Source organism: Camarhynchus parvulus, chromosome 23 (assembly GCF_901933205.1).
Source record: "Camarhynchus parvulus chromosome 23, STF_HiC, whole genome shotgun sequence".
Taxonomy (NCBI): domain Eukaryota; kingdom Metazoa; phylum Chordata; class Aves; order Passeriformes; family Thraupidae; genus Camarhynchus; species Camarhynchus parvulus.
The window spans coordinates 2,856,637-2,883,963 of NC_044593.1; the positions used below are offsets into that span (position 1 = coordinate 2,856,637).

Here is a 27,327-nt window from a genome sequence, read left to right on the forward strand (position 1 = left end):
ACTTTTGAGTCGTGGAGTCACTTTTAGGCAGCAGAACCGTCTTGGCACCATTACAAATTTCTGTGAGACCAATTCCACAAGGCAGCTGAGCTCTGATGGCTCCTCTGGGCCAGTGCTTCTGGTCACAGGGAGGTCTACCCCAAAACACAGATTTTCTTCCATGGAAAGGTGTAATTAACACCAAGAAAAAGCCCCGTGAGCGCTGCACCTATGCTCACATTCCTCTTCCAGCAAAGCACTCCCAACCCAATGTGGCCTAAGGCACAGAGAATCTGTAAACTGATCTTGGAGCTCACTCCAAGCTCTGGAGAGATGAGCTGGTGATGATCTGCTCCCCAGGAAAAGACCATCCTTAAACAGGAAACCTAACACGAGAAAAAGGGCCTTGTTAACTCTTTGGGCCCTGAGGCTTTTGAGAGTAAAACATATGGTCAGAATTAGCAGGCAAGGCAAGGCAGAGCAGCTCACCATGGCCACAGTGCCCCAGGAACAAGGTACCTTGACTACTACATTCATTTCTCATAATATGAACCACAAAAATTAGTACAAAGCAGTATTTTCTTGCAGTGCTCAATTATTTCAGAGATTTCTTATGAAAGAGGTCTGTCATGACAAATACAAATGGAGAGGTGAATTCTTTCGAAAAGGGATTCCTGGATTCCTGGCTAAATATGGTTTTCAGAAGCTTTTAGGGCTAAACGTGAAGCAGGTAAGAAGTTTTCTACTCTTTCATTAACTTAAATATTGGTTTTTCAAACAGATTCCATGTAATACTGTCAAAAATGCAAACTGGCTTCTGAATTTGAGTATCAGCACATTTTAAAAAGTAAATTATACAACAAAGTATCACACTTTTCCTTAAAAAGTATGAATTCTTGGAAAGTCCTCAAAAAAGTCTCCTTTGTTAGAGGCTACAGTCCAATCTCATCGTGGGCCAGTTCTTTTGTTCCTGGTTTGGAATCAAGGGCTGTATTTATTCATTCCTCAAGGTTGCTGCTCCATTGGCTTCAGATGCAACCCCTTGGATCTTCCCTTCCACGGGGGATTCAGATCCTGGGCCCTGCCCTTGGGCAAAACACATGTTCCACTGCAACCTGGATCCAACCAGAGAATAATTGTTTTATGTTTATTAATCACCTGCATGCAAATAGGTGCCAATAAAAACTCCAGGCAGATTCTCTGCCAGGCTCACATCATCCAAAAGCTCCACACCGCAGTTTGGTGTCTGAACAATGAATCCCTCCAATGAAGAGGCATCGCTGCTTTGATATGCAGTGACAAAAATATCACATCAGCTCAGCCCCTCTGCAGTGATGAGCTTGAAATGAGACAAGAAACCTGCAAAAACATTCAACATCAGTGGGAAAATAAATTAGAGATGCTGCATTAAGCTAAACAAGTACATTAATGCAACACGAAGGGGTGAGATTTCAGTGGCGGAACGACAACGCTCCGACTTTGCTCGTGTTAAATGTGACCTGCCAAGAGGAAATCATCAGGCTGGGGATTGCTGAGTGTGAAAGTTTAAAAGGTTTTCAAGAGATAAAGTGAGTTTTAGCAAAATGGTTTAGAGTTCTGTGCCACTGGCCTTAAATAAAAGCCATTGCAGGCATTACAGCAAAACCAGCTGTAATTAAAGTCATTCTGGGAAGAATTAAACTACAAAGCCTGATGGGACTCCAGGGAAGAATGAGATTTAAGTAAGAGGCAGGGTGAGTTAAGGCACTGGAGCTGCAAATTTCTTCTGTGTCATTGAGCAAGTCTCAGTCTCATCCAGTTCTCATCCATTCCAGAAGACAGGAATACTTTAAGACTGACAACTTTTTTTTGGGAAGAAACGAACCTTCTCAAACAGACCAATGAGGTAAGACCAAAAAGCTTAAACAAATTAACAGTTAAGTCTGTCACTCACCTTTTCCATCTGACAACTTGTGCCACAACACACAACTATCACCCTGCACACTATCCTGTACACATCTACCCTACTTCCAAGATTCTTTTTCTGAGCTTATTCAAACATAAAAATAAGCACCCAGAGCAATTTTAATGCCAATTCAAATAGGGAAGGAGTCACACCAAAAACTGTTCTCAGAAAAATCACTTCTGGGCAGACCACAAGTATCAGCCACATGATAATTATCTGAGGCAGTTCCACGAATGGGGGTTTTATAGGGAAGCAGCATCTTGAGCCTAGATGGATCATCAGGGATTATTCTCAAGGAAACAAAGTTCTAGCTAGCTGAGAGTAATTCAAAGATTTATGAGGAGTGCTGCTGTTTAATTTCTCCCTGAACTGATTTCAGGTACTTCTAAATGTACAGACACATCAATTAAGAAATATCACACAATTGATATATTATTTTCTATTTTAAATGCTACTTAAATTCTATTTCATGTAGTTATGAACCCAATGTGCCAGCAGAATGCTCTTTCCCAGTAACAGAACCATTGCCAGGTGAGTTAAAAGTGCATTTCAAAATCCATTCTACTTGGAAACCTTTGTATCAATCTAATTCAAGTGAAAAAAAAAAACTCTATCAAAAGCAAATTGGGTATTTGAAAACCTGATTAATATTTTATATAGCAAAGAGTGGTAACATCTTTGAAAAAATAATGTAGATGCTGCATGTTCGGCATGGACCACTTGCCTGGGGTTTGATGAGCTTTAGTGATGAGAGGGATGACAGCACAATGTCATCTAGAAAACACAATTTTCCCACAAATAAGAAATTTGGAGAGCAGTAAAATCTCAGAAGAGGAAAGATAAATAACCTGAATGTGCCCCCATGAACTGTAAATCAAGTTTCACTTTCACTGTGGAACAATTTACTCAAATCCTCTCAGGAAGGATCAGTGGAATAAAAAGATAAAACTGGCTATATAAATGTCAGGCTTTATTCGAGCTCCCACTGCAGTACATTATTCGTGTACTTCAAATGAATAGAAAAAAAAATCCAAGAGAGAACAAAACAAGAAGATTGCTGAAGAAAGATTTGGGGGTTAGGACTCCACTTTGGCAAGGGGTATATTGTCCACTTCATGGATGCCCTCCTTGTCAATGAACCGGGCGTTGAAGGAGGTCAGGTTGAGGATGAAGCGTTTCTGGAGCTGTTCAGCAAAGACAAAAAGAAGAAATGAGATTCACTCAAAGCTTAAATAAAAGAGAGTATACTTTCAATTTCCATCCTGGTTCTAGTGACCTGAAATATTAGGAACTAGAGTGGGTTTTGTCACTGCTCAGGAGTGAATTAGTGGGAGTTTGTTGTAAGATGGTTCACATTAGACAAACCTTGGGTAGAGATGTAAAACATCCAGGCCTGTTAACAAGGAAGACATTTAAGCAGGAAAACTAGAGTGGGCTAAAATTTTGGACACAAAGTGTACATGTCACAAAGATACTTCAAACAGGACCTCTTTGGAGCACTTCTTCTTGATTCAAATCTACATTCAAATCAATCTCTTAAAGACAAGGATAAAGACTATTTTCCTACAATAAAAGCCTTGGTGTCTGAAATATCTGGAGTCTAATGTTGACACTAAAATTGCTCATGAACTTTAAGGTCAAGGCTTTACCTCAGGTATCACTTCACAAGCTGGAAAAGAATTAGTATATGCTTCTAAGAGTTCTTAAGTGTAATACAAGTGACAAGCATGCTGCAGTACATTCAGAAGAAACATAAGAGGAAAAAGTCTGGATCAATATTATGCTAAGCACGCAAAAAGCTCAAGTTTACGTTCTGGAGGATGTGAACCGTGCAAAGGCAACACAACTGCCTGTAAATCCTTTTCCTCAGTAGCTATTCCACATCTGGCCAGTGCCTTTATTACCCTTCTGGCAAAGGCAGCAAGAAATGCGACAAGAGGAACAGGAAAGTATCAGCGAATGAATGCAAACAAACATTCCTTTCTCAGGAGCATCAGGGCCTGAGTTCAGCAACTCACCTCCTCTAGACATTTTTTTAAGAGCTCCACAGCTTCCTCACGTGTGATACCTGAAAGGGAAAACATCCACAGATTGATTTCATTAGAGGCCATCTCTCTCCACAGAAACTTTTATTAAATTTAAACAACTTTTCAGCTGAGCACCAAAACCTCTCCTTCCCAGCTCACAGAAAACACTTTCCAGATGTCCCAAGGACACCCTGCACCGCAGTGCTCACGCCCCAACAAGCCATTGAGAATCGATTTGTTACAGGGAATGGGAAGCATGACGGAATTCTGCCTCCCATGGCCAGGGCCTGGCTCAGAGAAGCCCAGCCACCTCCCTCTCCTGCAGTTTATTGCAGCTCTAAATCAGCTCCAGCTGCCCCAGCCGGCTGTGAGTCCAGGGCAGGAGGTGGAGATGGGTTTAGTGGATGTTCCTGCTGGGTATGAGCTCAATAAAAGACAAGGCACGTGTGGGATGCTCCTGCTATTCTCACACTTCAGGATAAAGTCCAGCACTCTATAGGGGTGACAAGCCATGACAATGAAGTTCATTATTTTCCTCTGTTCCACAAGGAATGGTGAAAATGGAACAATAGATTGTTGAGGGACATGACTAGAAAATAAACAGGATCGGTGGGTCTAAAACTTCTTTCTAGGCTTTGTTCCAGACCTGCATCCACTGCTCAGGCAAGTTAAATGAAAATGATCAGTTTATAGTTACATTTCTTGAAGGAGGTAGATGAAAGGATTTCTAATCTCAGAGCAGAGATAATAACTTAAACTCAGCTTTGCACACAGGAGTCAAATAGTTTGTAGCTAAAGCCAAAGATGTCAGATTAGCAATATTCTGTGCTTTGCACATTTCCTTATCTGCACAGTGGGGATGGGGCCATGTATCTTTCTTGGCACTGGATTACGATGCCAAAACTAAAAGTTTAGACAGGTACAAACATGTGCAAGAGTTATGATGAGCAGCTGCCAAGTGCACAGAACTGTGAAATCAGTCTAAAACCTCTCTGTTGTCCACAGAAGGTGTGGCTGCCCCATCCCTGGAAGTGTCCATGGCCAGGTTGGCCATGACTTGGAGCACCCTGGGATAGTGGAAGGTATCATTGCCCATGGCAGGAGGTGAAATGAGATGAGCTTTAAGGTTCCTCCCAACCCAAACCATTCCATACTCTGTGATTCATCACCACCACTTCAGAGAGCTGGAGATGATCTTGCTAGGAACATCTTTTCATGTGAATGTTTTTAATTTATCATACACAAAGCCAATCCAAGATACGGAGCAATAGCATCTGGGACTGACCTCTGAATATTGACACTCTGGGAAAATGTACATGTCAGAGCCAACAGACAAGCAAGAAGATAGAGCTGTCAAACTGTTCTTTATTAAAAGCAGACTACCAGCTGCCAATGGTCCAGGAAAGACTAATCATATTTCAGAATAACTGAAATGTCCTTTACTCCCAGCCTGTTATGCTGCAAACAGGAAAAAAAATTAAGGACTTGACTAGTTTTCTGTTACCATGCTAGCAAAACCAAAGGCAACCTTTCGAGCTCCATTTATCTAACAGAAAGTCAAGTTCCAATCTGTTGCACCACAGCAATGCCACCTGATTCAGCAAATGTCAGTCTCACTGGTTAATAAACTCAAGGCCTAATTGAAGCAGGAGAATTTTCCTGTCCAGTGGCTCCACTCACCTGGTTTGTAATAGCGGTCAAGGATGCTAAGGGTAAGGAATGCTCCATATCCATGTGCTGCAAAAGGAGCTTTAGCCAGAGCTGCCAGGTAATCCATGTAGTACAGGGCAGGGCCCTCGTGGTCATCATAGCCAGCCAGGAGAAGGTTCACATGGTAAGGGGTCTGCCAAGAGAAATGAGGTTTTTGTTAGAGCACTCACAGCAAATCTTTGAATCCTGATTCCCTGTGCACCAGCGAACAGCAGCAGAGCTGATTAGCCAATTCCTCACCATAAAATGCTACATCAATCCTGTCTGCAGCACATTCTCAAGCTAAAAGTGATCAGGTCCTCTGGTAACATGGACTGCACAAGCAAATAAAAACATAGAACTTATTCTCTTGAAAACCAGTGTGTTTGGGGTATTTTTACAGCTTTCACAACACACTCAGACTTTAAAAAACTTAACTGCAGTTTTCATGCCAGATTCTTCCACCTCAACATAAAAATGGTGGATTTTTACTGCTGACACGTGAGCACAACATGAACATTCTGCCGTTTCTAAGAACTCTTTGTTCATTTAACCTGCTCTGTGCTCTCTTCCCACTCCCCCTCCCAGAGAGCAGGGCCCGTCTCAGCACGTATGAAAGCTCTCACACACTGCAGTTACACACAGCGTCCTGTTCACTGGCAGTTTGCTTTTTATTGCATGTACCAAGTTTAATCTTTAATATTTGGGCAGTTTACTCCATGTTCTGGGTTTAGTGTTCCACCATCATGAATAAATCAGACATCTCCCCTTCTCCTACATCTCCTTCCAAGATCTGTACTTCGTAAAACCATGAAACACACGTGCACTATATTATTTTTAAATGTAGGATCAGAGAAAATTAGGGCATTGTATGTATTTTTAAAAGGAGCTTTTATATACTTCCAGTATTTCCATATCTACACAATGTTTCTTATTAAATTAATTGTACTAACAGGATATCTCCAAACTGCTGGAAAACCTGGATCAACAAAGCAACAAAATAAGAAAAAACAATGATGATGCAACTACCAGATTAAAAAAGCAAACAAAATTTCACCCTAAAGCCAAAACATTAACTGCATCATAGAAAAAGTTCATTTTGATACTCAATACAGTAAATTTCCACACACACAAAAAAAATCACACTCCACTATATTTTTACTTTCAGACAGTATGAAAGAATAAAGCAGGCTACAGTTATATATAAAACATCACTTTAAATTGTGTGATTTAATCTTCAAAGCATCCAAGAATATTTGGAAAGAAGTTACCATGCAGCTGTATTGGTTTAATTAGGCTGTATTTCATCATTTATTTATTCTGAAACATCACACAAGTTGATATTTAAGAGCCATGACACAAGATCACTCAAATTATTGTGTGACTTGGAATTACCAACATTGGCATATGCGAGATACTCAACCATAAATAAATGGTGTTATACAGACTTAAACCCATCTGTAAACTGATTTTCAGTTAAGTTCTCCTGCTAATGGTCTCTGAGACTTCTTAAAACTCAAATGTAAATAATTATCCCCCATGCCTTATTAGTCTAGAAAGGCAGGATTTAAACATTAGCAAATATACATAATTTATTTACTACTTCCATGATTATAAATGAAATTTGCAGTGTAACACCTCAATGCTGGGACTGGAATTTCTTGTATATCCCAATCCTTTTGTCCATTCCTTCCTTGACTTTTGTAACTTGGTCCATGCCAACAATTCTCAACTCTTTACAAGGTTGGTATGGTTAAAGGGCCATCAAATGAGTGATGACTAACACTCCAGGACATTATTTTTACCCCAAACTTCCCTTCCTACAGAAGCACCGTTTCTCATCCCAAGTAGTTTTGCACTTGGTGCTGTTTGATTTAAAATAACGACAGCAATTAGGAGATGTGTGAAATTGTTCAGAATTTACAGCTGAAGAGCACAGTTGTGCCCAACAGCCCAAGCCCAGCTCGGTGGTGACACAGCCCTGTGACATCTGGTGGAAGCCAAAGTCACAGCGAGGGGGGAAAGGTGGGAGCAAGGAAAGCCTCCTGCCAAGTGTGGACATGGGGAGAGGAGCTGAAAGCTGCCTTTGGAATCCAGCCAGACCCTGTCACCTATAATTAAACAGCATCACAATCAGAGACTGAACTTCATCACCTTTGGAGGGCAGGGGGCTTTTTTTTCTACTCCCCCCCCCGCCACAACCTCAGCAGTGAGATCAATGTACCAAACATTTTTGTATCAAACTTTTCCCCACCAAACATTTTACTTCTCAACTATTTTCCTACTCCTAACAGGAGGTGCTGGCATGTTTTACCTTTGAATTTTCATTTTTATGATCCACATGATTACATTAGTAGCCTCCAGGAATCCCTTATGCAGTTTCTAGCACCAGTGTTAATCCTTCTGGTATCCCACATATTATGACAAAAATGTAACAAAATTCACAGGAAAAAAACCAACTCTGATGTCAAGGCTTGTACTGTAGAATTCTAAATGCCACAAATAAACCATGAAGTGCTAAGTTAGAGAAAAAAGCTTCTGCCTGCAATGTGGAGATCAGTGTAGTGTGACAGCAGTGTCAGAGAGTGCTGCGTGCCCCGGGGCGTTGCCATCTGCACCAGAGCAGCGTTTTTGTCTCTGGTAAATAAACACATCTGCCTCTGCCAGTGTCCTCCCCACGCTGCTGCCTTCTGGAGAAGGTGAGCTGGAAGACAGGCGTGGGCTCAGCAAGGACTGGAGCCACAGGGAGGATCAGCCCCCAAGGGATGTGGCACAGAGGAAGACAAAGGTTCCACATCAGTGCTGCCTCCTGATGGGCAGGTTTACCAAAAAGCCTGTTAAAGGTACTTTAAATCATATGTAAGAAATAGCTGTCTCTGCTGAAAGGGTACAGGACACAGACTCATCTGTGCAGGTCATGGCCCTGAGATGAGCCAGCAGCACCAGGGCCAGGCCCCAACAGCATTACTGCTTCACATCAGCCTTGAGAATTGCACAGGAATGCACAGAACACACACAGACCTTCCAAATCACACCTCAACACAAGCTAAAGCAAACAGCATCAGTGCCAACCATCACCTGCCAGCCATGCAGCTGGATCAAGCCCTTTAAACCAGAAGAGCAGTGTGGAATCACAAAATATCCTGAGCTGGAAGGGATTTCTACCTGCAGCTGTGATCTGTGTCAGAAAGGAGAACAATAATCTCTGGCTGTTCCTGTGCATGTGTTCTGGAAGAACTCTCACTCCACATGGGTAGTTCTCAACAATACAGCTCTGAGGTTAATACTGGCCTTTATTTGCTACTGTAAAACCTGATTTCAGGCCTGAGCAGTGCACTGTTAGAACAGCAACACAGTTCAACCCACACTCTATCCTTGACAGAGCTGAACAACTTCATTCTCAACATCCTCTTTCTTCCTGTTTTCTTTCATGTAGCACATTACATTCTTCTCAATGAAATGCTTCCTAACCTTAGATCATTAAAGGTTTGTTTGCCCGCTCACAGCAGCTTTTCATACTTTGAAAAAAATCACCCTGGGAAACATCACTAATTGCAGTTCAGTAACTTGAAAACACAACCCCAACTTGGATGTGGTATTTACCAAAAAGCCTCATGTTGCTGTTTACAAAAGGCACTTGTTTTCCTAAGCACATCAAACAGCTTTGCTCTAAGAAATCATTTTCCAAGAAGATTAAACGGATTTGGAGCATTTGCATGAAAACCCACAACCTTATCTCGATGTTCAAGAAGTTTAATTCACTTCACATCTGCAGTGTGTGACAAAGTGTTTACTGGGTCCAAGGCTGGAATTTTAAGCCTATGGCTGTATCAGTTATTGATAAGTGATGTGATAAGTTTTTAAAATAAGCAAATCAAGTTCTATTTTACTAAGACATTATTTCAGTAATGCGAACTCACAGAATATCAGAATCAGTGATGTTGGAGAAGATCTCCAAGATCATCAAGTCCAACCTGTGACCCATCAACCCCTTGTTACCCAGACCAGAGCACTGAATGCAACATCCAGTTGTTCCTTGACTCCACTACATCCCTGAGCAGCCAGTTCCAAATTCATCACTATAGACAGCAGCTCCCACCTTTTTCAGACTCCATTATTTGAGGATGGAAATGTTCTCTGGAAGCCTGTGCCAAAATCTCCCAGCTTTACTCACCCGGCTCCGGAGATAGTCCGCAAGGTTTCGCCGGGTGAAGTTTGCAGCTGCAGTGGGAGACAATTCATAACCTGGAGAAGAAAGTGACAAATATTTATTTGGTAACGGCCCAAATCATTCATGTTTTACCTCCCACCTTCCCATGCCTCCTTTGAAATAACAAAATGTAGTGCCTTTTGTCTACTTCTGGTTTATTCTGAAAGCTACAAGCATGAACAGGGCCCTCAGACTCTGGGTATTTCATATCTCTATGGACCATAGAAATACATGGCCTCAAAAAATTAAAGTATTAAGGACATGTAGCTTGACTCTTGTCCAATATATCAGAAGAACTGGTGACAGTTAGCATGCAATGGACATATTAAGAGAATAATAAGTCTGTCAGTAAAATATTTGTGTAATTTATATAGCAAAGAAGTTTGCTCCGACTTGGATAAACCATTTAACTTATACTGTACAACCCAGACTCTATTTCTGCATCCTGCCTGAATTATCACCTTTGCTGGACACTAAAAATGCAGGAATCTTCACAGAGAGTTTGAGAACAACACTTTCCACCAACATTCTCTTGGAAACCACCCTTAGCTCTGCTCCAGCCCCCAGGGCCTGTCCTGCTTCACTCACCATTCCTCATTTTGTAGAGCTGAACATTTTTCTGGATGTATTCTGCAAACTGCACCGTGTCTCCAGGCTCCCCCACACACAGCAGTAAGATCTTTTCACTCATCTTAAACATTTTGTCATGGTCTAGGCAAAGAAAAATAGCATTGACTGCCATAGTCACGAGGAAGAATAAATTATTTTGGCAATATCCTGACACATCAGGACTTTACAGAAGCAAGAGATTTGGGTAAATGCATCATGACCTGGAGCACCAGTAAAAAGCCTTTCTGAGCACAGACTGACATTTGGTGTCTCACAGCTGGTGACACAGAACACAAGAGTTGTTGAAGAGAAACAAAGCCCTCCAGGAGGGAGGCATTCCAGAAATATATAGTATTTCCTACCTTAGAAGCAAGGTAGGAAAGAATAAAGCTTTACACAGAATATTGTGTTCAAAGCATAAGGTTTTGCTTCCTGGGATCAGGAGTAAGAATTTTGCTCAGTGACTATTCAACTTTATTCAAATATTCTGCAACAGAAGCAAAAAATTTAATATAAAGCTAAAATATCAACACACTGAGCAAAAGCAATCTTAGGAAATCCAGAACCAAATTCCACCTCAAATGATGCCCTTTTACTTATATCCAGCAATCCCAAAAAACCAGGAAGTTTACATGAATGAAGCTTTTCCAGAAACATTTCTTTTGCTTGTCATTTTTTGAGGAAAAAACCAAACCAAACAACCAAAGAGAATGAAAATTAAAGTAATGATTATAAGTCATAACAAAACCTAGTTATAAGCAGGAAATTAAGGAACAGTAATCCATATTTTTAGACATAAGTGCAGCATAAAACAGTTTTAAGTTAAGGGGATCCAAGCTGCTGCAATGACAATGCTGAAGACAATGCTGTGCTCACAGAGTCTCCTCTCACCAGAGCAGGTATCTGGCACTTGGATATCCCAGACAGACACTGTGGAGCTGTTGGAGTGAAGGGAAAATCCCTTCTCTCCACTGAGGGCTTGCACAAACACCAAGCCTCCACCTCTGAGCTTCCCCTCCAGCTCATTAAATGGTGCTGAACAATCTCTGCTGCAAGGCAGGCACCGAGTGTCACAATCCTCTAAAATGATGTCAAAACTCATCACAGCACTGGAGCTGCTGTCTGGAGCTCAGGGAAAGCCACTGCCACTGCCCAGCCCTGCAATCCCAGACTGGTTTGGGGTGGAAAGGAGCTCAAAGCCCACCCCTGCTGTGGGCAGGGACACCTTCCACTGTCCCAGGCTGCTCCAAGCCCTGTCCAGCCTGGCCTTGGACACTTCCAGGGATCCAGGGGCAGCCACAGCTTCCCAGGGCAGCCTGTGCCAGGGCCTGCCCACCCTCCCAGGGAACAATTCCTTCCCAATATCCCATCCATCCCTGCCCTCTGGCAGAAGGAAACCATTCCCTCTGTCCTGTCATTCCAGGCCCTTGTAAATCGTCTCTCTTCATCTTTCCTGCAGGCTCCCTTCAGGTACTGGAAGGGGCAATTAGGTCACCTCCAAACTTCTCCAGGCTGAAATTAATTTACAAATAAATAGTCTAAATATAGATCTGAAATGTATGGGTTTCCCCTTACCCCACCCCAGCAAAACCAACAAAATCCTATGTTCAAAGTAGATATTTCTTACAGCTTGTGAACAAACCTATTTGGAAGCAACATTAACTTAGAAAACATTATTTAAAGTGATTAAATTTTTATTTTGTATGTACCACCAGCTTTGACAACCTCTAACACTGTTCCAATTGGCTATCACAGACTCGAAGTGAAACATTTGATGTAAACACAGTGCTATAACATTTTTATATAGATTTACTTCTATTCATTTGTACAAATCTAGCAATTTTCTATTCTACAACTTTTTTTTTTTAAAGAGCTACTAGAGCACAGTCTTTAGAATAGAACAAGCTTCAGTCCAGTAGGAAAAAAAATTATTTTAGACTTGGTGACGCCCTAGATGTTTCACCATACAAAGAAACCAAAGCCATATTTCAGTCTTGCTCCTGCTCCCTGTACTGTGAATTTCACAGATACTTTTAGTCCCCATAATCCCTCTTCTCGCATTAATTACGTTTTACCAGTGAATTATGCACAAGTGAGCACACCGTTATCCCTGTGCGGCTTTTTAACACTTTTACACTGCTGTGCAGAGCGAGGTTTGGGATCACAAGCCAACGCTCACCTGAACAGGTAAATTAAGCTGACAACCCAACACAGAGCGGTCACACTTGGTCACGACTGGGGACTTTACCCGGAGCAAGCAGTGACTTAAGCCCAACTTTGGCTCCGCGCTCCAGAGGCCGCCAGGCACTTCCTACAGCGACTACACCTCCCTGAAGGGCCGGCAGAGCTCAAACCGACACCTCCTACAGCCACTACACCTCCCTGAAGGGCCCGGCACCGCTCAAACCCAAATACCTCCCCGGGAACAGCCTCCCCTCAGCCCGAGCGCCGGGCCCGCCGCACCCAACCGCGCACACCGCGGGGCCCTGCAACACCCTGCCGGGCCAGGGCTCAGCACGGGGCCCCGGCGCCTCCCAAAGTCTCACCGTGCTTCATCTGGATGATGCTGGTGGCCGCCACGGTGTCCGCGGCCACCAGGACGTAGTCGGGGCCCTGGATGCCGATGAGGTACTCCATGGCCGCGGTGACACAGCGCGGCCCGGCCCGCCCCGCCGCGCCTGCGCGCCCGCGCGCGCCGATGGCGTCACCGCTCGCGAGAGCCGCCCGCGCGCGCGGGGCCGGGGAGCCCTGAGGGGAGTGTGAGGGGAAAAAGGGAAAGAGTTTCGTTGCTTTGGAATAACGGGTGGTTAAAGGCGGAGATGCACAGGGTGGCCTCGAATCTGAGGGGAAAGAGTTCCATCCCTTTGGGATAACGATGTGGTTAAATGTGGAGAAGGACGGGGTCACCTCGAATCTGAGGGGGTCGGGTTCCATCCCTTTGGAATAACAGGGTGGTTAAATGTGGAGAAGGATGGAATGGCCTCGAATCTGAGCGGGTTAGGTTCCATCCCTTTGGAGTTGCAGGGTAGCTAAAGGTGGAAATGGATGGCGTGGTATCGAATCTGAGCGGGTCGAGTTCCATCCCTTTGGAATAACAGGATGGTTAAGTGTGGAGAAGGACAGAGTGGCCTCGAATCGGAGAGGATTGGGTTCCATCCCTTTGGAATAAAACGTTGGGGTGGCCTCGAATCTGAGGAAGTCAAAGTCCATCCCTTTGGAATCACGGGATGGTTAAAGGTGGGAAAGATCCCAGAGACACAGAGTGGCTGAATGAGGCACTGAGGTTGGAAAAGACCTCCAAGGTGATCCTCAGTTCAGCACCGCCACTGTGCCATCCACTAACCCATGTCCCCAAGTTCTGCATCCACGTAAGCTTTTCACAGAATCATCAAGGTTGGATTGAAGATCACTCAGTCCCTCAACCAGCACTGCCTCTGGAGCCACATCACCCAGCTCCTCTTGGACACCTCCAGAGACAGTGACTCCGCCACCTCCCCAGGCAGTCTGTTCTAATGTCTGACCATGCAAATAGTGAAATTTTTTTTTCAATATCTGATGTGAATCTCCTCTGTCTCCGCCTGAGGCCAATTCCTCTTGTCCTTCACTGAGCTCACTCTTCTCATAGTAGGAGAGATGGCCCCACCTCACCCACCAGCCCATCAGGGAGTTATGTTGAGCCAGAAGGTCCCACCTGGGCCTCCTTTTCAACAGGCTGAGCCCCTCAGCTCCCTCAGCCATTCCTGGTGCTCCAGACCCATCCCCAGCTCTGTTCCCTTCTCTGGACACGCTCCAGCCCCTCAATGTCTCGCTTGCCATGAAGAACTGCCCCAGGATCCAACGTGCAGCCTCAGCAGTGCCAGCACTGGTGGATGAACAGTGTCCAAAAACCCCCAAACCCACTGAAGTTTGTTCCCCACAGCCAAAGGGACAATCCCAGTCTGGTGATCTCAATATCCTGTTCTCCTTCTAGAAGGGCCATGCAGAGCCCTCCTGAGTGCACTGCTGCTGCCTCAGGCTGGAAAACGCTCTCCTGAGGGATCTGGGCTCAGCTTTTTGCTCAGTCTCCATCTCATATGACCAGTGTGGGGCTGTGGTGTGACCCAGGATGGTGGGATAGGAGGGATTTGTCATTCCAGGAATTGTTTGAGCAGTGCTTGCACCAGCTTTTGTCCTTTGTTGTCTCTCAATGTGATATTAGTAAAGATGATGTTACAGTTACTGGAATGCCTGGATGAAGTTTCCTGCAGGAGCTCCTGTTTGCCAGAGAAGAAAAGAATCCCCATGTTCCTGCTGTTTCAGGTGCAGGAAATGAAGGTGCAGAGAGGAGAAGTGATTTAGGAGATCACAGGGCAGGGTAGGAGTGGATGGAAATAGAAATATCTTGATTCACTGAACTTCTCTGCAGCTGCTGGAGCGTGTGGTTTGGATCACCAACCCCAACATGAACCCTGCAAGGCTTACACGGGGCTTTGCTCCTAATCTCCTTGTCTGGGCTCCACAGAGCTCCCGGAACTGAATCTTTATAGGCCTAAATGTGGTGTCTTTTAACAGATTCCCCTCAGGGATGGGCTGGGACAAGCCTTGCCTTGTTCATCCCATGCCCAGCCTGTGGCAATCCTGGTGCCAAGTCTGGCTCTATCCTTCCCACCACAATGCCTGGAGAGCAGCTTTTGCTGAATTTTTAGTGAGCAAAGCTACAGAATCTCTTTCACGTGTTTATTTTGACAGTGTTAGACACTACCTGGATGGAGGTGTTTGTCAGTGGGATTTAAATCCTGAGCTTTGCTCTCCTGGCAGGCAGAGCAGGCTGTTGGCATCTCCCTTCAGTGCTTGTTTTCAGGGGCACAGCAGCATTGCAGAGGGATTGTTCTGACCTTGGGGTGCCCCATTTCCCTTCAGACATTTCCCAGGCCAACATCAGTGTGCAGATACTGTCCTCCTTGCAAAAGGCAAAATTCCTTCCAAGAGTCCTCATTCTTGGCACACATGTCAGGGAATGTCAGTGCCTGACTCTGTGAATCCTACAGACATCCCTCTGCCTCCCAGAGCTGCTCTGCTCCTCACTGCCAGGCTCACTGCAGAGTGTTTTCCTTCCACCTGTGATGGCAAGAACAGGGCATCCATCAGAGTGTGCAGGTGAAAATGGATTGTAACCTGCCCTGCCAACAGCTGATTAACGTTTGTGCCTCTGTCAGGATTGATCTTGTGGGTGAGAGCATTCCAGAGTCCAGCTGGAGCCCTGCTCCTCAGCTGGATGCTCCTTCCCTGTGCTTCTGTCATGGTCACCATTGTCTGCCTGGGGTGGGGAAGAGGATTGTCCACTGTGGGCAGCTGGGATGGCCAAGGACAGGGTGTTATTTCTCAGTTTTCACATTTCTCCCTCCCCAGCAGTGCAGACCATCTCCCCACTGTGGTAACTTTGGGTTCCCTCACCCGATCTGATTTGTCACTCAGACCTCAGTGAGGTGGGAAAGCAGCAGGCACTGCAGGATCTGCTACACAAACCCAGGCTGGTAACCCCAAAATGATGTCCAGCACTGAGTTGTGTGTGACTCGTAGCTGCACATAACAGCTGGACGATCAATTTCATGATTGTTGCTAATTGTAAAATCAAACCATAAAAGTAAAAGCTGCTTCAAACCAATGAATAGGTTTTTTTCTCCTGTGTGGAAGCACAAATCAAGAAATCTAAATATTTAGCCAGAGATTTCTGCAGTGCTGTGGGGGATTTATTGACAGCCACATCTAGTCAAAGCTTCCTCCAGTTCCTCTAGCTCTGTACTGTGTGAATTCCTGCTGGTCACTGAATTATTTCTTTTCTTACTATTTCCTGTGCTTTAAAAGTGGGGAAAGCGCAATCAAATTATCGTCATGCTCATTTGGTTAATCACCCATTTAGTTACTTATTCAGTTCATTAACAAGACGCTGGCTAGTGTCAGTGTGGAGGAAATTCTGAGAGGCAGGCAGTTAGGAGACAGGATATAGGAGAAATAGGCCATTACTCCAGCCCAGTGAATGGCAATTTCTATCCCTCTTTTCTGCTACGTCACTTCAGTGCACAGTTTGTTCTGGATTTAAAAAAGCAGCCAGCAAACGCGAAGAAAGCGTTCTGCTGCAGATCACTGTTTGTTTGTTAGATTCCATTTAGGTTCAATCCAAAGCTCTGCAGAAGACCAAACCACCTATTTTAGGACTCCTTTTTTTCAGTTGAGAAAAATGTGCTGCTCCACAGGTCATAAGATGCCTGTAATTATGACCCCGAATAGATAGAAATGTTGCTTCTTGAGACAAATTCTATCTGACAGTTTTTACAGTACGTTCGTTCAGAGCAAAATGCCCTGTCCCCTGTCACCCGGATTGAAATTATTAAGGAAGACAGACATTTCACTGACAACTCTAGCCTCAGGGGGGAAAATATTCCTTCTGTTCCCCTCTGAAGGTCAGAGCTCACATAATGCAAAACACTTAGAACACGCGCGTACACATGCTCACGCACATGCGGATGAAACTTTCTCTTCTGCAGACCTCTGGATGGGTTTGATGGAAAATAGGAACCCACTGTGCAGGCAACTCAGGGAGTTTGGGCCAAAAGAAATGGGCCTTGCATGTCTTCAGTGTTCATTCTCATTGTCTTGTAAGTAATCTCTTTCTCCTCTGCTTGTAAATCACATCAGGAGATGGTCATGTGTGCTCACATGTTCATACTTCCCCTCACATGATACGTGCCCAGATGTGGCACATCAGTCACTGGCAGCTCCTCCGACAGTGTGGGATCTGTGGGATAGTCACACTTCCCTGCTATCTGTTTATTCTTTAAAAACATTTCGTGCCTTCTTTTCCATGCTGTTAAAAGCCCATTTGCAACCTGTATGTCCCATTTCTCACTTAAGCTGCATTGCCAGCTGTCATTTGGCCCAGTCTGTCACCCAGCAGTGTCCCTGTGCTGGGGATGTGCAGGTCCTCACCAACTCTGCCTGCTCCAGAGCTTTTTCGTGCTGGAGGAAGGGCAAAGCCTGGCCCTTCAGTGCCTCCCCAGCCCCAGCTGGACGTGTGAACTCAGCAGTGCAGCCACAGATGAGCTGTCAGTCACTTTGTTGTGCCTGTAGATCACCAACCTCACTTAATCTAGGGCTGAAAATTGGACCTGAGCCAAGGTGACCAGAGGTGAGAAACCAGCCCACAGCTCATTAACCTCTTCCCATTGCACAAAGGCTCTGTCTTCCCCAGTCCCAGTGATTTGGATGGCATCAGCGTCTCTGCTGACCACACACGTGTCCTGGTGTCATTTGCACCGAGCTTCCCTGGCAGGACCCAGCTCCCAAGCACTGACCCTGCTTTTCCAGCCTGTCCTAGAAACACTTTCAGGGTGTTAATGGGCAGCTGCAAACCAGCTGCCCTCCCAGCAACCCAGAATTGAGCCCTTCACAGAGCTGGCCCACACATCTTCCAGAAACCCCTGGATTAATGCCACCACTTGCCTGTGGACCTGAAGGACCTGCCCAGACCAGCTCATTCCCATGGCAAGGATGTTCTCAAGTGCACACTGGTACCAGTGGCAGACTGGGAAACAGAGCTGGGAAGCTTTTGTGCTGAATTTCCTCTCAGAAAAAGGGTGGAAATCCCAAATCCTGCTCTGTCCTGCCTATCCCATGCATTCCGCCCCACTGTGCTCCTGCCAGGTGGGAACACAGCCCTGTTCTGCCCAACTCCTGCCCCTGTCCTGGCTGCCCTTCCCAGAGGGACACCAGCTCCTGCTCAGCATCTTCCTTCAGATCTGCAAGAATCTCCAAACTTTTCTTTCTTCTTTCTCTCACTCCCTCTTTTTCTAAGTTTAATTCCAAACAGCCGGCTGTGTTCAGCCTGACTGGTTTGTTATGGCTTATAATTTGTGTTAGGATTAATTAACTAATTACCGACAAATGTCCGTTGGCAAGATTCTGCTTCTGCTTGTCAACTTGAAGTATTTAATTATTTTAATCATTTACTTTCATCTTCAGAATTTATGCTCTTCCAAGAGCGTTTCTAGGCATCTTTTAATTATTATTCTGATTTTTTTTCAGAGGGGTGGCGAGCTGGGGGGAGAGAGCTGGGGGATGGGATCGGTCCTCATTAACTATTTCAGTGAGGAAATTTCCTTGGAAAGCCATCCGTGATTTTCAGACACTGGTGCACAGAAGGGACAGCCTGGAATGCAGGTGTGTGGGAATGCACAGAGATGGATGGGCTTGGCTCTCACTTCCCAGTAAGAGTCCTCCCTTTCCCCAAAGGATTTCAGGGATGCAAACTGGGGATGCCACAGGTCCTATTCCTTGGTCTAGGGGTCAAGCAGTTGTTGAATTACACAGATGCTTCATCCACCAGGAATAACCCCTAAATCCAGGGGAGTGCTCAGGACACCCTATAAGGCACAAAAGTGTCTCTGCAGGATGAAAACTGAAGTGGACTCACAGCCGCTGAGCTAGCAAGTAAATAAAACAGGATCATAGAAAAGCATCCATTGGTATAGGTTTTTCATCTTTAAAATATTGTGAATGGCTGAAAACCCACAAACTGAGCCCTGCTTTGATCATCCCATGGGTTTGAACATGGAAAGTGGGAATACATTAGAATAGATTTGGGCTGGGATCCTGTCCTGGGGCTGGGGGCATGTATGGAAATCCCATCCCACATCCGTGAGCATGCACAGGAATCCCAGACCCTGGACATGCTGCCAGCCATGGGACAGGAGGGCAGCAGGTAACTGGGACAGTGGAGAATCCAGTCAAGGACACCTTTTTTTATACCCATATGGGTACCACAGACAAGATCCCACCTGAACACACTCTGAATGAAAAGTCAATTTGCTCAGAAAAACAATGGACCACCTGAAAATATATTGTATAAATAATTCAATGTATCCATTTAATTCCTTCCTTCCTTCCAAACACACTGGCCTTGCTATTCCTTCCCCATTTTGATCTCCAGGTGGGGCAGGGCACCGCAGTGATGTGAAGTTTATGCAATTTTGATTTGCACCTGCTCACACAGTATGATCCAAGACTTTGAGTGTCTTTGCTCTATTTCCTTCACACACCGAAGCTGCAGCACTTGTGTGGGATTAAAACACAAGAGAAGGAAACATAAGAAGCTGATAAAAGACAGTGAAACTGAGTCTTTCACTAATACTTTCTAGAAGACTTCCAGGCTTTTTTTCCCTGCCAAATGCTTTATGCTGCCAAGAAACCAAATTCCAGGGAGCTTGTAAAGTCTTCCTGTGGTGGGCACTGCCCAGGCAGGGACAGCCCCATATCCTCCAGTGGGACACATACACCCCGCTGACTTCAGCAGGAGTCTCTCCAGGAAAGACTAATGAAGGATTCAGCCCCAAGAATATTTTTTTCCTGAGACAAATGAATCCCTTGGACCGGAGCACTGAGGAGAATGTGCTATTTAAAAGGTTTCTGGAGGGTACGTAATTATATTGAAAATAATTAGGGGCAAGGCAGCAGTATTATTACTACTTATCATATCACTCTAAACTTAATCCAGACTGATCTTTGGGAATGCATTGGGAATGCAGAGGATGGACCTTTCTTGAATGAGATGGGTCCAAAATGTTTCTGGTTTTGGGTTGATATGGGAGACAAGGGTTTCTCTTTAGGAATCACCTATGGAGACTGCAGCTTTGTCCCAGAGGGGAATGGAGGACCCAGGAAGGCTGGAGCATGGCCCTGGAGTCTGTGGAGTCTGGACTTCCATGCTAGTCCTTTGATCCTTTGGACAAACGTGTTCCAGGACCTGGCAGCCTTTAAGGTGACATCCCAGACCCTTTCCCAAAGACACAACAGCCCCTGGGGTGTGATTTGTGAGGTGAGCAGAGGCTCCCAAGGAGCCCAGGGAAGCAGCATTGCCCTTGTGAGCACTCATGGAGAGATCTAAACGAGATTGTTTTAATTAACTTCAGAACGCTGTTAATTAGAAGCCTCTCTGCATTAAAAATTGCTCCAGAGACCAGACCAAGTCGTGGCTACACAAGAAGGCAGAGGAAGAGGCAGGTCAGGCATGGATGGATCACAGTCAGGACCTGTTTGGAGCAGAGGCTGCCAAATGTCAGGGTTAAAAATCCAGCTGGGGTCCCAAGGCTGCTCAGGAGGCCCAGCTGAGAATCCCAGGGCAGGTCATGGCATGGCAGGAGCAGAGCAGGACTTTTTGGAGAGGCTAAGAACTGCTGTGGGACCTCAGGAGGCAGGAGATGTGACCAAAGCCCCAGGAGAGCTGGCCTGGAGGGTAAGGGAGAGCCTACAGCCAGGGAAACTGAGGCATGGGGGGAGCACAGGGTCAGGTGCTATAAAGCTGTGAACAGCTCCTGGGGTGGGCTGTATGTTCCCCAAGAAATCATCACAGGGGCTTGGAGGGCTCTCCAGTGGAAGGGGAACAGCTCTGGGGTCACAGAGGAGCAGGAGCTGGGCTGGGGCTGAGGGTCCTTGTGGGAAGGAGAGCCTTGTCCTATTGAAGGCTGACAGAATGAACTTCAGTTTATGCCCCTGGCAGTTTTTTACAGCTCAGCTATTCCATTTAGGGGTTGGGAGCCAGTGGAAGGAAGCTCGGATCGCTTCACTGACCAGCCATAACATCCAGCCAGTACATTAACTGCCCTGCTGCCCTGATCTGATGTGGTTTTACAGACAATAGCTACTGGCTATTTAGGCAATGTATAAATTAACATATTCTGCACAAACTAGGAACATATTTAAATTAAAGGAAAGTGCCCTTTATTTGTCAATCATCCAACATCCACATTTTTACATTCCTTTAAAAAGACAATTTCAGCCGTCCTAATCCTGCCTCAAACTATTCATCTTCACAAGGGAAAAATGTTGTTTGATTGCTCGATTGTTGCTCTGCCCCCCTTCCCCTGCCTCTTTCCTTTAATTAAAACAATCCTGATCTGCTCTCCTGGAATTTCTTTCCCAGATTGGCTCAGTAACTTGTGACCTTCATTTCTGCCCAGGCTGGAATCTGCTGGCACGCAGGGTCAGAGATGAGGAGATAACAGAGTCACCCCACAGGGTCACCGCCAGAACATGGGTGCACACAAGTGTTTGGGGTGTTGCAGCAGCAAACTTTATCTCCTGCTGTTTCCATATTGATGCCTGACATGGCACTAAAGAAGAAATTGGCATTGGGGAAGTGTTTGATTTGACAAAATCATGCTCAAAGGGCGAGAAAAATGACCTAAGTGATATTTTCCAAACTGTATCAGCCTGAGCCACTCAACTCTCAAGTGCCATTTCCAGTAATTTTAAGACCTACATGATGCTGGTGAAAAACATTTCCAAGAAGCTCGGGGTTCCTTGGAGCTCTACAGCTCTTGCAGATGTGAATTGCCACAGCTCAGCAAATTATCAAAGGGCTTTTCTCTTGACAGCAGCTGTCGGCAGTGAAGCACCTTTCCCTGCTTGATGGTCTGATCAGGCACCAGCGAGATCCGGTGGCTCTTAGCAGCACAATTCTGTTTGAATGTTTGAACTCTATTTTTCTTTCTTTCTATGTTTACAGAAGACGTAAATTAAAGGAGTAAAATGCAAAATAACTCTGTTCTGAAACCTTCCTGACTGCCCTATCCCAGCTTCTGCCTGGCTCCCATGGCATAGTGCTGAGAGAACGGAAATAAATTTCAAAAAAGGGAAATATTGCTAAGAAATGCCCATTTGGCAAAGTTTGCCTCTTTCTGCTTGTCAGCCAGATGCCGACACCTCGCTCTTCCCAGCAAACCAGGGCCAGTGTGTTTATTTAAGGCCCAAATCAGCATCGATCAGGGTCTGTCAGTCACTCTCCCGGAATAAAGCGCCGGGGTCTGGAGCACGGACGGTAATGGACACACGCTCCAATGATCTTGCAGCCATCCCACCACATGCCCCAAGGCTGGAATTCTTCAATTCTTCTTCTATTATTATTATTATTATTATTATTATTATTATTATTATTATTCAGAAAATAAACAATTTGTTTGTTAAGAATCTGTATTTAAGGTACTGAAATGGAGCTTTCTTTAGCACAGAGGGGCCTTTCCTGTAACAATCAGCTATGGAGGGGATTTGGAGAAGCTGGCTGGGTGCTGAGCCTGGAGTGTGGGGCAGCCTCAGCTCATCCTACAGTGGTCCCAAGGGATGAGGAGGAAGAGAGCTGCTCCAGCAGGCAGCATGGATCCTACATAGTCTGACAGCATCGTGATGCTGGCTGGAACCAGGCTGTGAATAATGTCTGAGGGGTGTGAACGCTGCAGCGTGCGGGAGCCTCCAAATTACAGCAACTCACCAAGGGAAAACCACCCCGACAGCCTTCAAAATGGAGTTGCTTCCTCCCTTCTCCCCTCCTCCTCCCACCTGCCTTTCATTTTTCCTTCCATGCATGGAAGATATTAATTACCCAACATGCTTTAATGGCTCGCAGGAAGTGCCCTGCAGCGATCCCGGCGTGCAGTGAGCTTTGTCCCATACGTGGCCAAGGAAGAGGAGCACAGTGTGACACTGCTGGGGCATGAGGTGTTTCCTGTGGCCCTGTGGAAGGGACCCCATTTTTCTGACTCCTCTGAGCAGCTCTTTTATCTCTGGTGTTCAGCTAAAGCAGCTCCTGTGCCCTTAGGGTGGCTGTGCAGGGTTTGTTAACCTCTGGGACAGGCAAACCGTGACCTCTCTCCTCCTGGGAATGAGCACGGCTGCTTGTTCCTGCTCACTGACATTTGCTGCTGCTGAGCTGTTCCTAACCTGGCTGAACTGTGCCTAACCTGACTGAACTGTGCCTAACCTGGCTGAGCTGTGCCTAACCCTGTTAATCTGTGGGGAGAAGGCAGAGGAGCATGGCCAGGTAACCCACCCCACTATGGGACAGTAGACTGGGACACATTCCACCTGCATCCCCCTCCTGCAGCAGAATGCAGTGTTGAGATCAGCAAGGGCTGGGCTCCAGGACTCCCCCTTTCTGCTTCCAACTCTGTGCTCCAGCTGTCAGAGGAGGAGTTTGGGCACCAGGCTTGTGTCTGGCATGAGGAACTCACCAGTACCCTCCTCCTGCTTGCAAGGACTGCAGGAACCTCCTACAAAATTGTGTTTGTACCAGCAATTTTAATAAAGAATTTGGAAAATAAGCATTTGGAGCAGCGGGGCACAGGGAATTTTTAACCCCAGCAACCTCTGCCTCAGCACTGAAACCTGGGATGCCACTCCCTGGGGAGGCCCTGGGCTTAAATCTGGGCCGTCTCCTGCTGCCAGATTCTGCTTTCATTGCACCAGCCTAAAACCAACAGCAAAGCACTCAGCAGATTGATCCACAAAGAGGTGGATATGGGCCAGTTCCAGCCTGTCCGAGACTGCATGAGGCAGGAACCAGGTCTGAGTCTCAGCCCTGGGATTCCTGAAATATGCTGGCCCTTGACAGACACAGTGCTGTGAAGCTCTGGGAGAAAAGGTGATAAAAACCCTCTCCCAAAACCAGACATGAATTCACGGACTATCATGGCCAAAGATGAACCCTTGTTTTTGCTCTGCCCTGCCCTTTTCCATCCCTGATTTCAGCGCCAGGAGAGCTGAGCACCATCCCTGCACAGCCAAGTGCCTGGTGCCCGCCGGTGTGGGACCTGCCAAGGCAGCAGGGCTGAGCGAGGGGAGCACGGAGCAGAGCAGCGGCGCACGGGAGCAGAAGGGCATTAATCACCTCGCTGTGATTAGGGGCTCAGTGAGCACAGCCTGCCTCGGGGCCTTTCTGCTCCCTCTGATGCCCCAGTTTGCCGCGCTCTCCGACAGATGCAGCCCGGCCGCGTGCACCAGCCCCGGTGGCTCCAGCTCCTTCCCACCCTCTGCAGGTTGTGTTGCCAGGATGGAAATGGTCATTTCTTAATTGCTTTTAGTGCTTTCCTGCACTGGAGACCGGTAAAAACTGAGTGTGCCTCCCACTCTAGTCCAGCTCCTGGCTGTGAACCCCCTTAGTGATTGGAACTGGAGTCTTTGGTCCATTCCTTGTGGAGAAATGAGGTGGCAGCAAGGACAGGATGGCCAAAGGTTGTCTGGGAACTGAAGCCCAGGAGGGGCCATCAGTAACACACCAGGGCACAGAGCTGCTCAAGGAGACATGTAGAAAACAGGAACAAGGGCACACAATGCTCCACTAAGGGAGAGTGTGGCCTGAGCCACATTGCCCTGGGGAACAGCACCCACCTCACCAAGTGTCAGGACAGGCAGAGATGGTTTTTCCCCATCTAGAAATGCACAACTTTATTCACTCGGAGCCATCCTTTCATTGCACGGAGATGGATGTGGCCACACACGTTATTTTAACTTCACGGCTCTCCCATCCGTACATAAAACAGCCCAGGGAGCTGGAGTTGATTCATCTGTTTGCCACAGAAGATGGATCAGTTAGCAAATTATTTTATTGACCCGCAGCGCTGCTCAAGGTCATTTGTTTCAGTGGACAAGCAGCATGCCTGGCATGCAAACGGGGCTGAGAGGGAACCTCCATATGCGACTGGCATATCCCAGCCCCTGGCCTCATTGTGGAACCCTCAGCTCAGGCTGGAGCCCTCACAGCCCGGCTGTGCTCCTCGGATAAGCTCAGCATTTGGGCTGTGATGCTGTAGCTTGCTCAGCTGTCTCCAGGCTTTCATCCCTGGCTGCTGCTGGGAAAGAAAATCCATCCTTCTTTACCAGAATGTGGTTTGGAATCTTTTTGCTTTGTTCTTAAAGGGCAAAAAACCCCATTGTGGTGAGGAAGGGAAGAAATGGAATTAAGTAGCTCAGTCCTCATCCAGACATGGCCCAGATCTGTAGATTGCAAGGATGAGACATGCACTATAGAAAATCCACTGTAGAAAATCCAGGCCCTTCCCAGGCTGTTGATGTCCTCCCAAAAATCAGGCAGTGAGAAAAGCATATAATTTCTTACAAAAATGGGGGTGCCTCTGCAGGTTTGGAGAGCATCCCTCCTGCCCCACAGCCTTGTGAGGTCCCATCAAGTGCAGAGACCCCTGGCTGCCCTGGCACATCTCACCCTTGGTGTCCTGCTGCCATCCACTGCTCCGGAGCATCTCCACTTCCCACTGTCCTCCCTGAGCTTCCCGTGGAGCTGTGGCCTTGCTAACCTTCATTGAGTTGCCTAAACATTTATTAATTGATTGCTGCAGGGTTACCACAGGCTTCTGCTGGCGTTTGGGCGAGATGGGATGTCCACGGAGTATCCTCGCATGAACTCCCGCCGTACCTCCGGCTCCGCTCTGCATCTGCTGCTCTTGCTGCTGGAGCAGCTTTTAACCAAAGACATATGGGGCCCATTAACACGGTTTTGCTTGTTTGCAGAGTCTGATCTTGGGAAGAACTGGCTGATTTCAGCTCATAGTTAAAAGTCTCAAGCCTAGGTGATGCAGGAGTAGAGCTGGAGCCAGTCCTGCAGCTGGCTGTCAGCGCACAGGGGTTCATCAAGCTCAGGATGAATGCAGGTGAAATCTGCAATGGACAGAGACCAGATTAATTATATCAAAGCCACGGATGTCTCCTTTTGCCCAGCTTAGTGCTGGCTCCTTCCTATGGTAGGTTTCATTCCACCTGCAGCCTGTATGGATGGAGGGGAACTGGGAGGAATGCCCAGGCTACAGGGATGTGCAAGGCAATAATCCTGATCCAAAGTACTTAAGAACACCTCTGTCTTGCACCTCTGCCTCAAGAAATGGATCTAAAGTAAAAGCTGGGCTTTCTCCATCTGTTGCCCCACCCTAGTCTTCACACTTTTTTTAACTTTACAAATGTGCCAGATTTAGAAAAAAGAGAAGGAAAACCAAAAAGGGAAAGTAGCACATCCCTTTGTGCAAGGCTTTCTTCCAGTCCCTGTTAAGTTCCTGTACATGCTGACAGTTTTACAATTTACATGACAGCTGGCTTGCTTGGAGGAGATCTCTGTTAATTAAAATAACACAAAGGGAAAGAAGCAAAATCGTGTCAGCGGATAATTAATTCGGAGCAGGGCACCAGGCTGTGCGCCGATCCCGCTAACAAAACTCTGCAGGAATTCACAGCTTTACAGTCCTGGTCCTGCTGAGCCTCCTGGAGCAGCTCACTGCTCGGCCCCGTTCTCCACACCAGGCTGTCCCTTCCTGCAGGACACACTGCCCTGCCCTGGGTGCACATGCTGCATCCCAGACAGAGCTGGGATTAGGACACATGCTTTCCTGAGGTGCTGGGTCCAGCCCCAGTCCTTCTGCCCTCCTCCTCATCTCCAGGGCTCTGCCTCTACCAAAGGGATCCTTTCTGCTCCTGCCCCTTTGTCCTGAAGCACAGGCTGAGGCCATGGAGAGCATCTCATCCCTTCACTGCTCAGTGCTGGGGCTTCCAGGGCTGGGAGCAGCCAGCAGGTACCCGGCCAGGGGCCAGCACAGCCGAGGCCAAATCCTTCCTGGCGGCTGCTGGGTGGGTTATCTCTTTCCTCCAGCCTCACTCAGCATCAGAAGCTGATCCAGAGGCAGCTGCTGGAGAAGGGCTCTGTCCCTCTTGGCCAAGCAGCAAATCTGTCCCTCTTGGCCAAGCAGCAAAGATGAACCATAGGTGTTTCCCTCTTAGGATGGAACTTATGGGACAGACGAGGAATGGGTGTATAAGGGTGAGCCTGGGAAGATTTGGGGAATCCAGGGGGCTGGGGAGCAGGGAAGGCATTCCTGCATGGAGTAACCGGGGATTTAGTGGGACTGAGGACAGTGAAGCGAGCCAAGCCCTTGGCTGCCGGCCGGAGCCCTGGGGCGCTGGCTGGGTGCAGGCTGTGCTGTCACCATGCTCGTGTCCCTCTGTGCCACCCCAGTGCCAGCAGTGGCACCTCACAGTGTCCTGGTACTCCCTTGTCCACGAGC

At 46.6% G+C, this 27,327-nt stretch overlaps 1 protein-coding gene across 1 annotated transcript; it reads right to left on the bottom strand.

Annotated features, from left to right (window-relative positions):
- Positions 1-2,871: 2,871 nt before the first annotated feature.
- PSMB2 (proteasome 20S subunit beta 2) lies at positions 2,872-13,152 on the bottom strand. The gene is made up of 6 exons (XM_030964440.1): positions 13,006-13,152; positions 10,439-10,561; positions 9,815-9,885; positions 5,632-5,794; positions 3,943-3,992; positions 2,872-3,108 (listed from the first exon to the last, which is right to left on the bottom strand). The coding sequence occupies exons 1-6, from the start codon at positions 13,094-13,096 to the stop codon at positions 3,001-3,003; spliced, it is 606 nt and encodes a 201-aa protein (XP_030820300.1). The 5' UTR covers positions 13,097-13,152; the 3' UTR covers positions 2,872-3,000.
- Positions 13,153-27,327: the final 14,175 nt, after the last annotated feature.

What these genes read in the sequence shown, in the direction of transcription:
- PSMB2 (XM_030964440.1), bottom strand. Translation starts at nt 13,096, where the DNA reads ATGGAGTACCTCATCGGCATCCAGGGCCCCGACTACGTCCTGGTGGCC. An exon ending in CATCATCCAGATGAAGCACG is followed by an intron (nt 10,562 to 13,005) that starts GTGAGACTTTGG and finishes TTCTTTGCCTAG; the next exon opens with ACCATGACAAAATGTTTAAG. An exon ending in GCTCTACAAAATGAGGAATG is followed by an intron (nt 9,886 to 10,438) that starts GTGAGTGAAGCA and finishes TTTCTTCTCCAG; the next exon opens with GTTATGAATTGTCTCCCACT.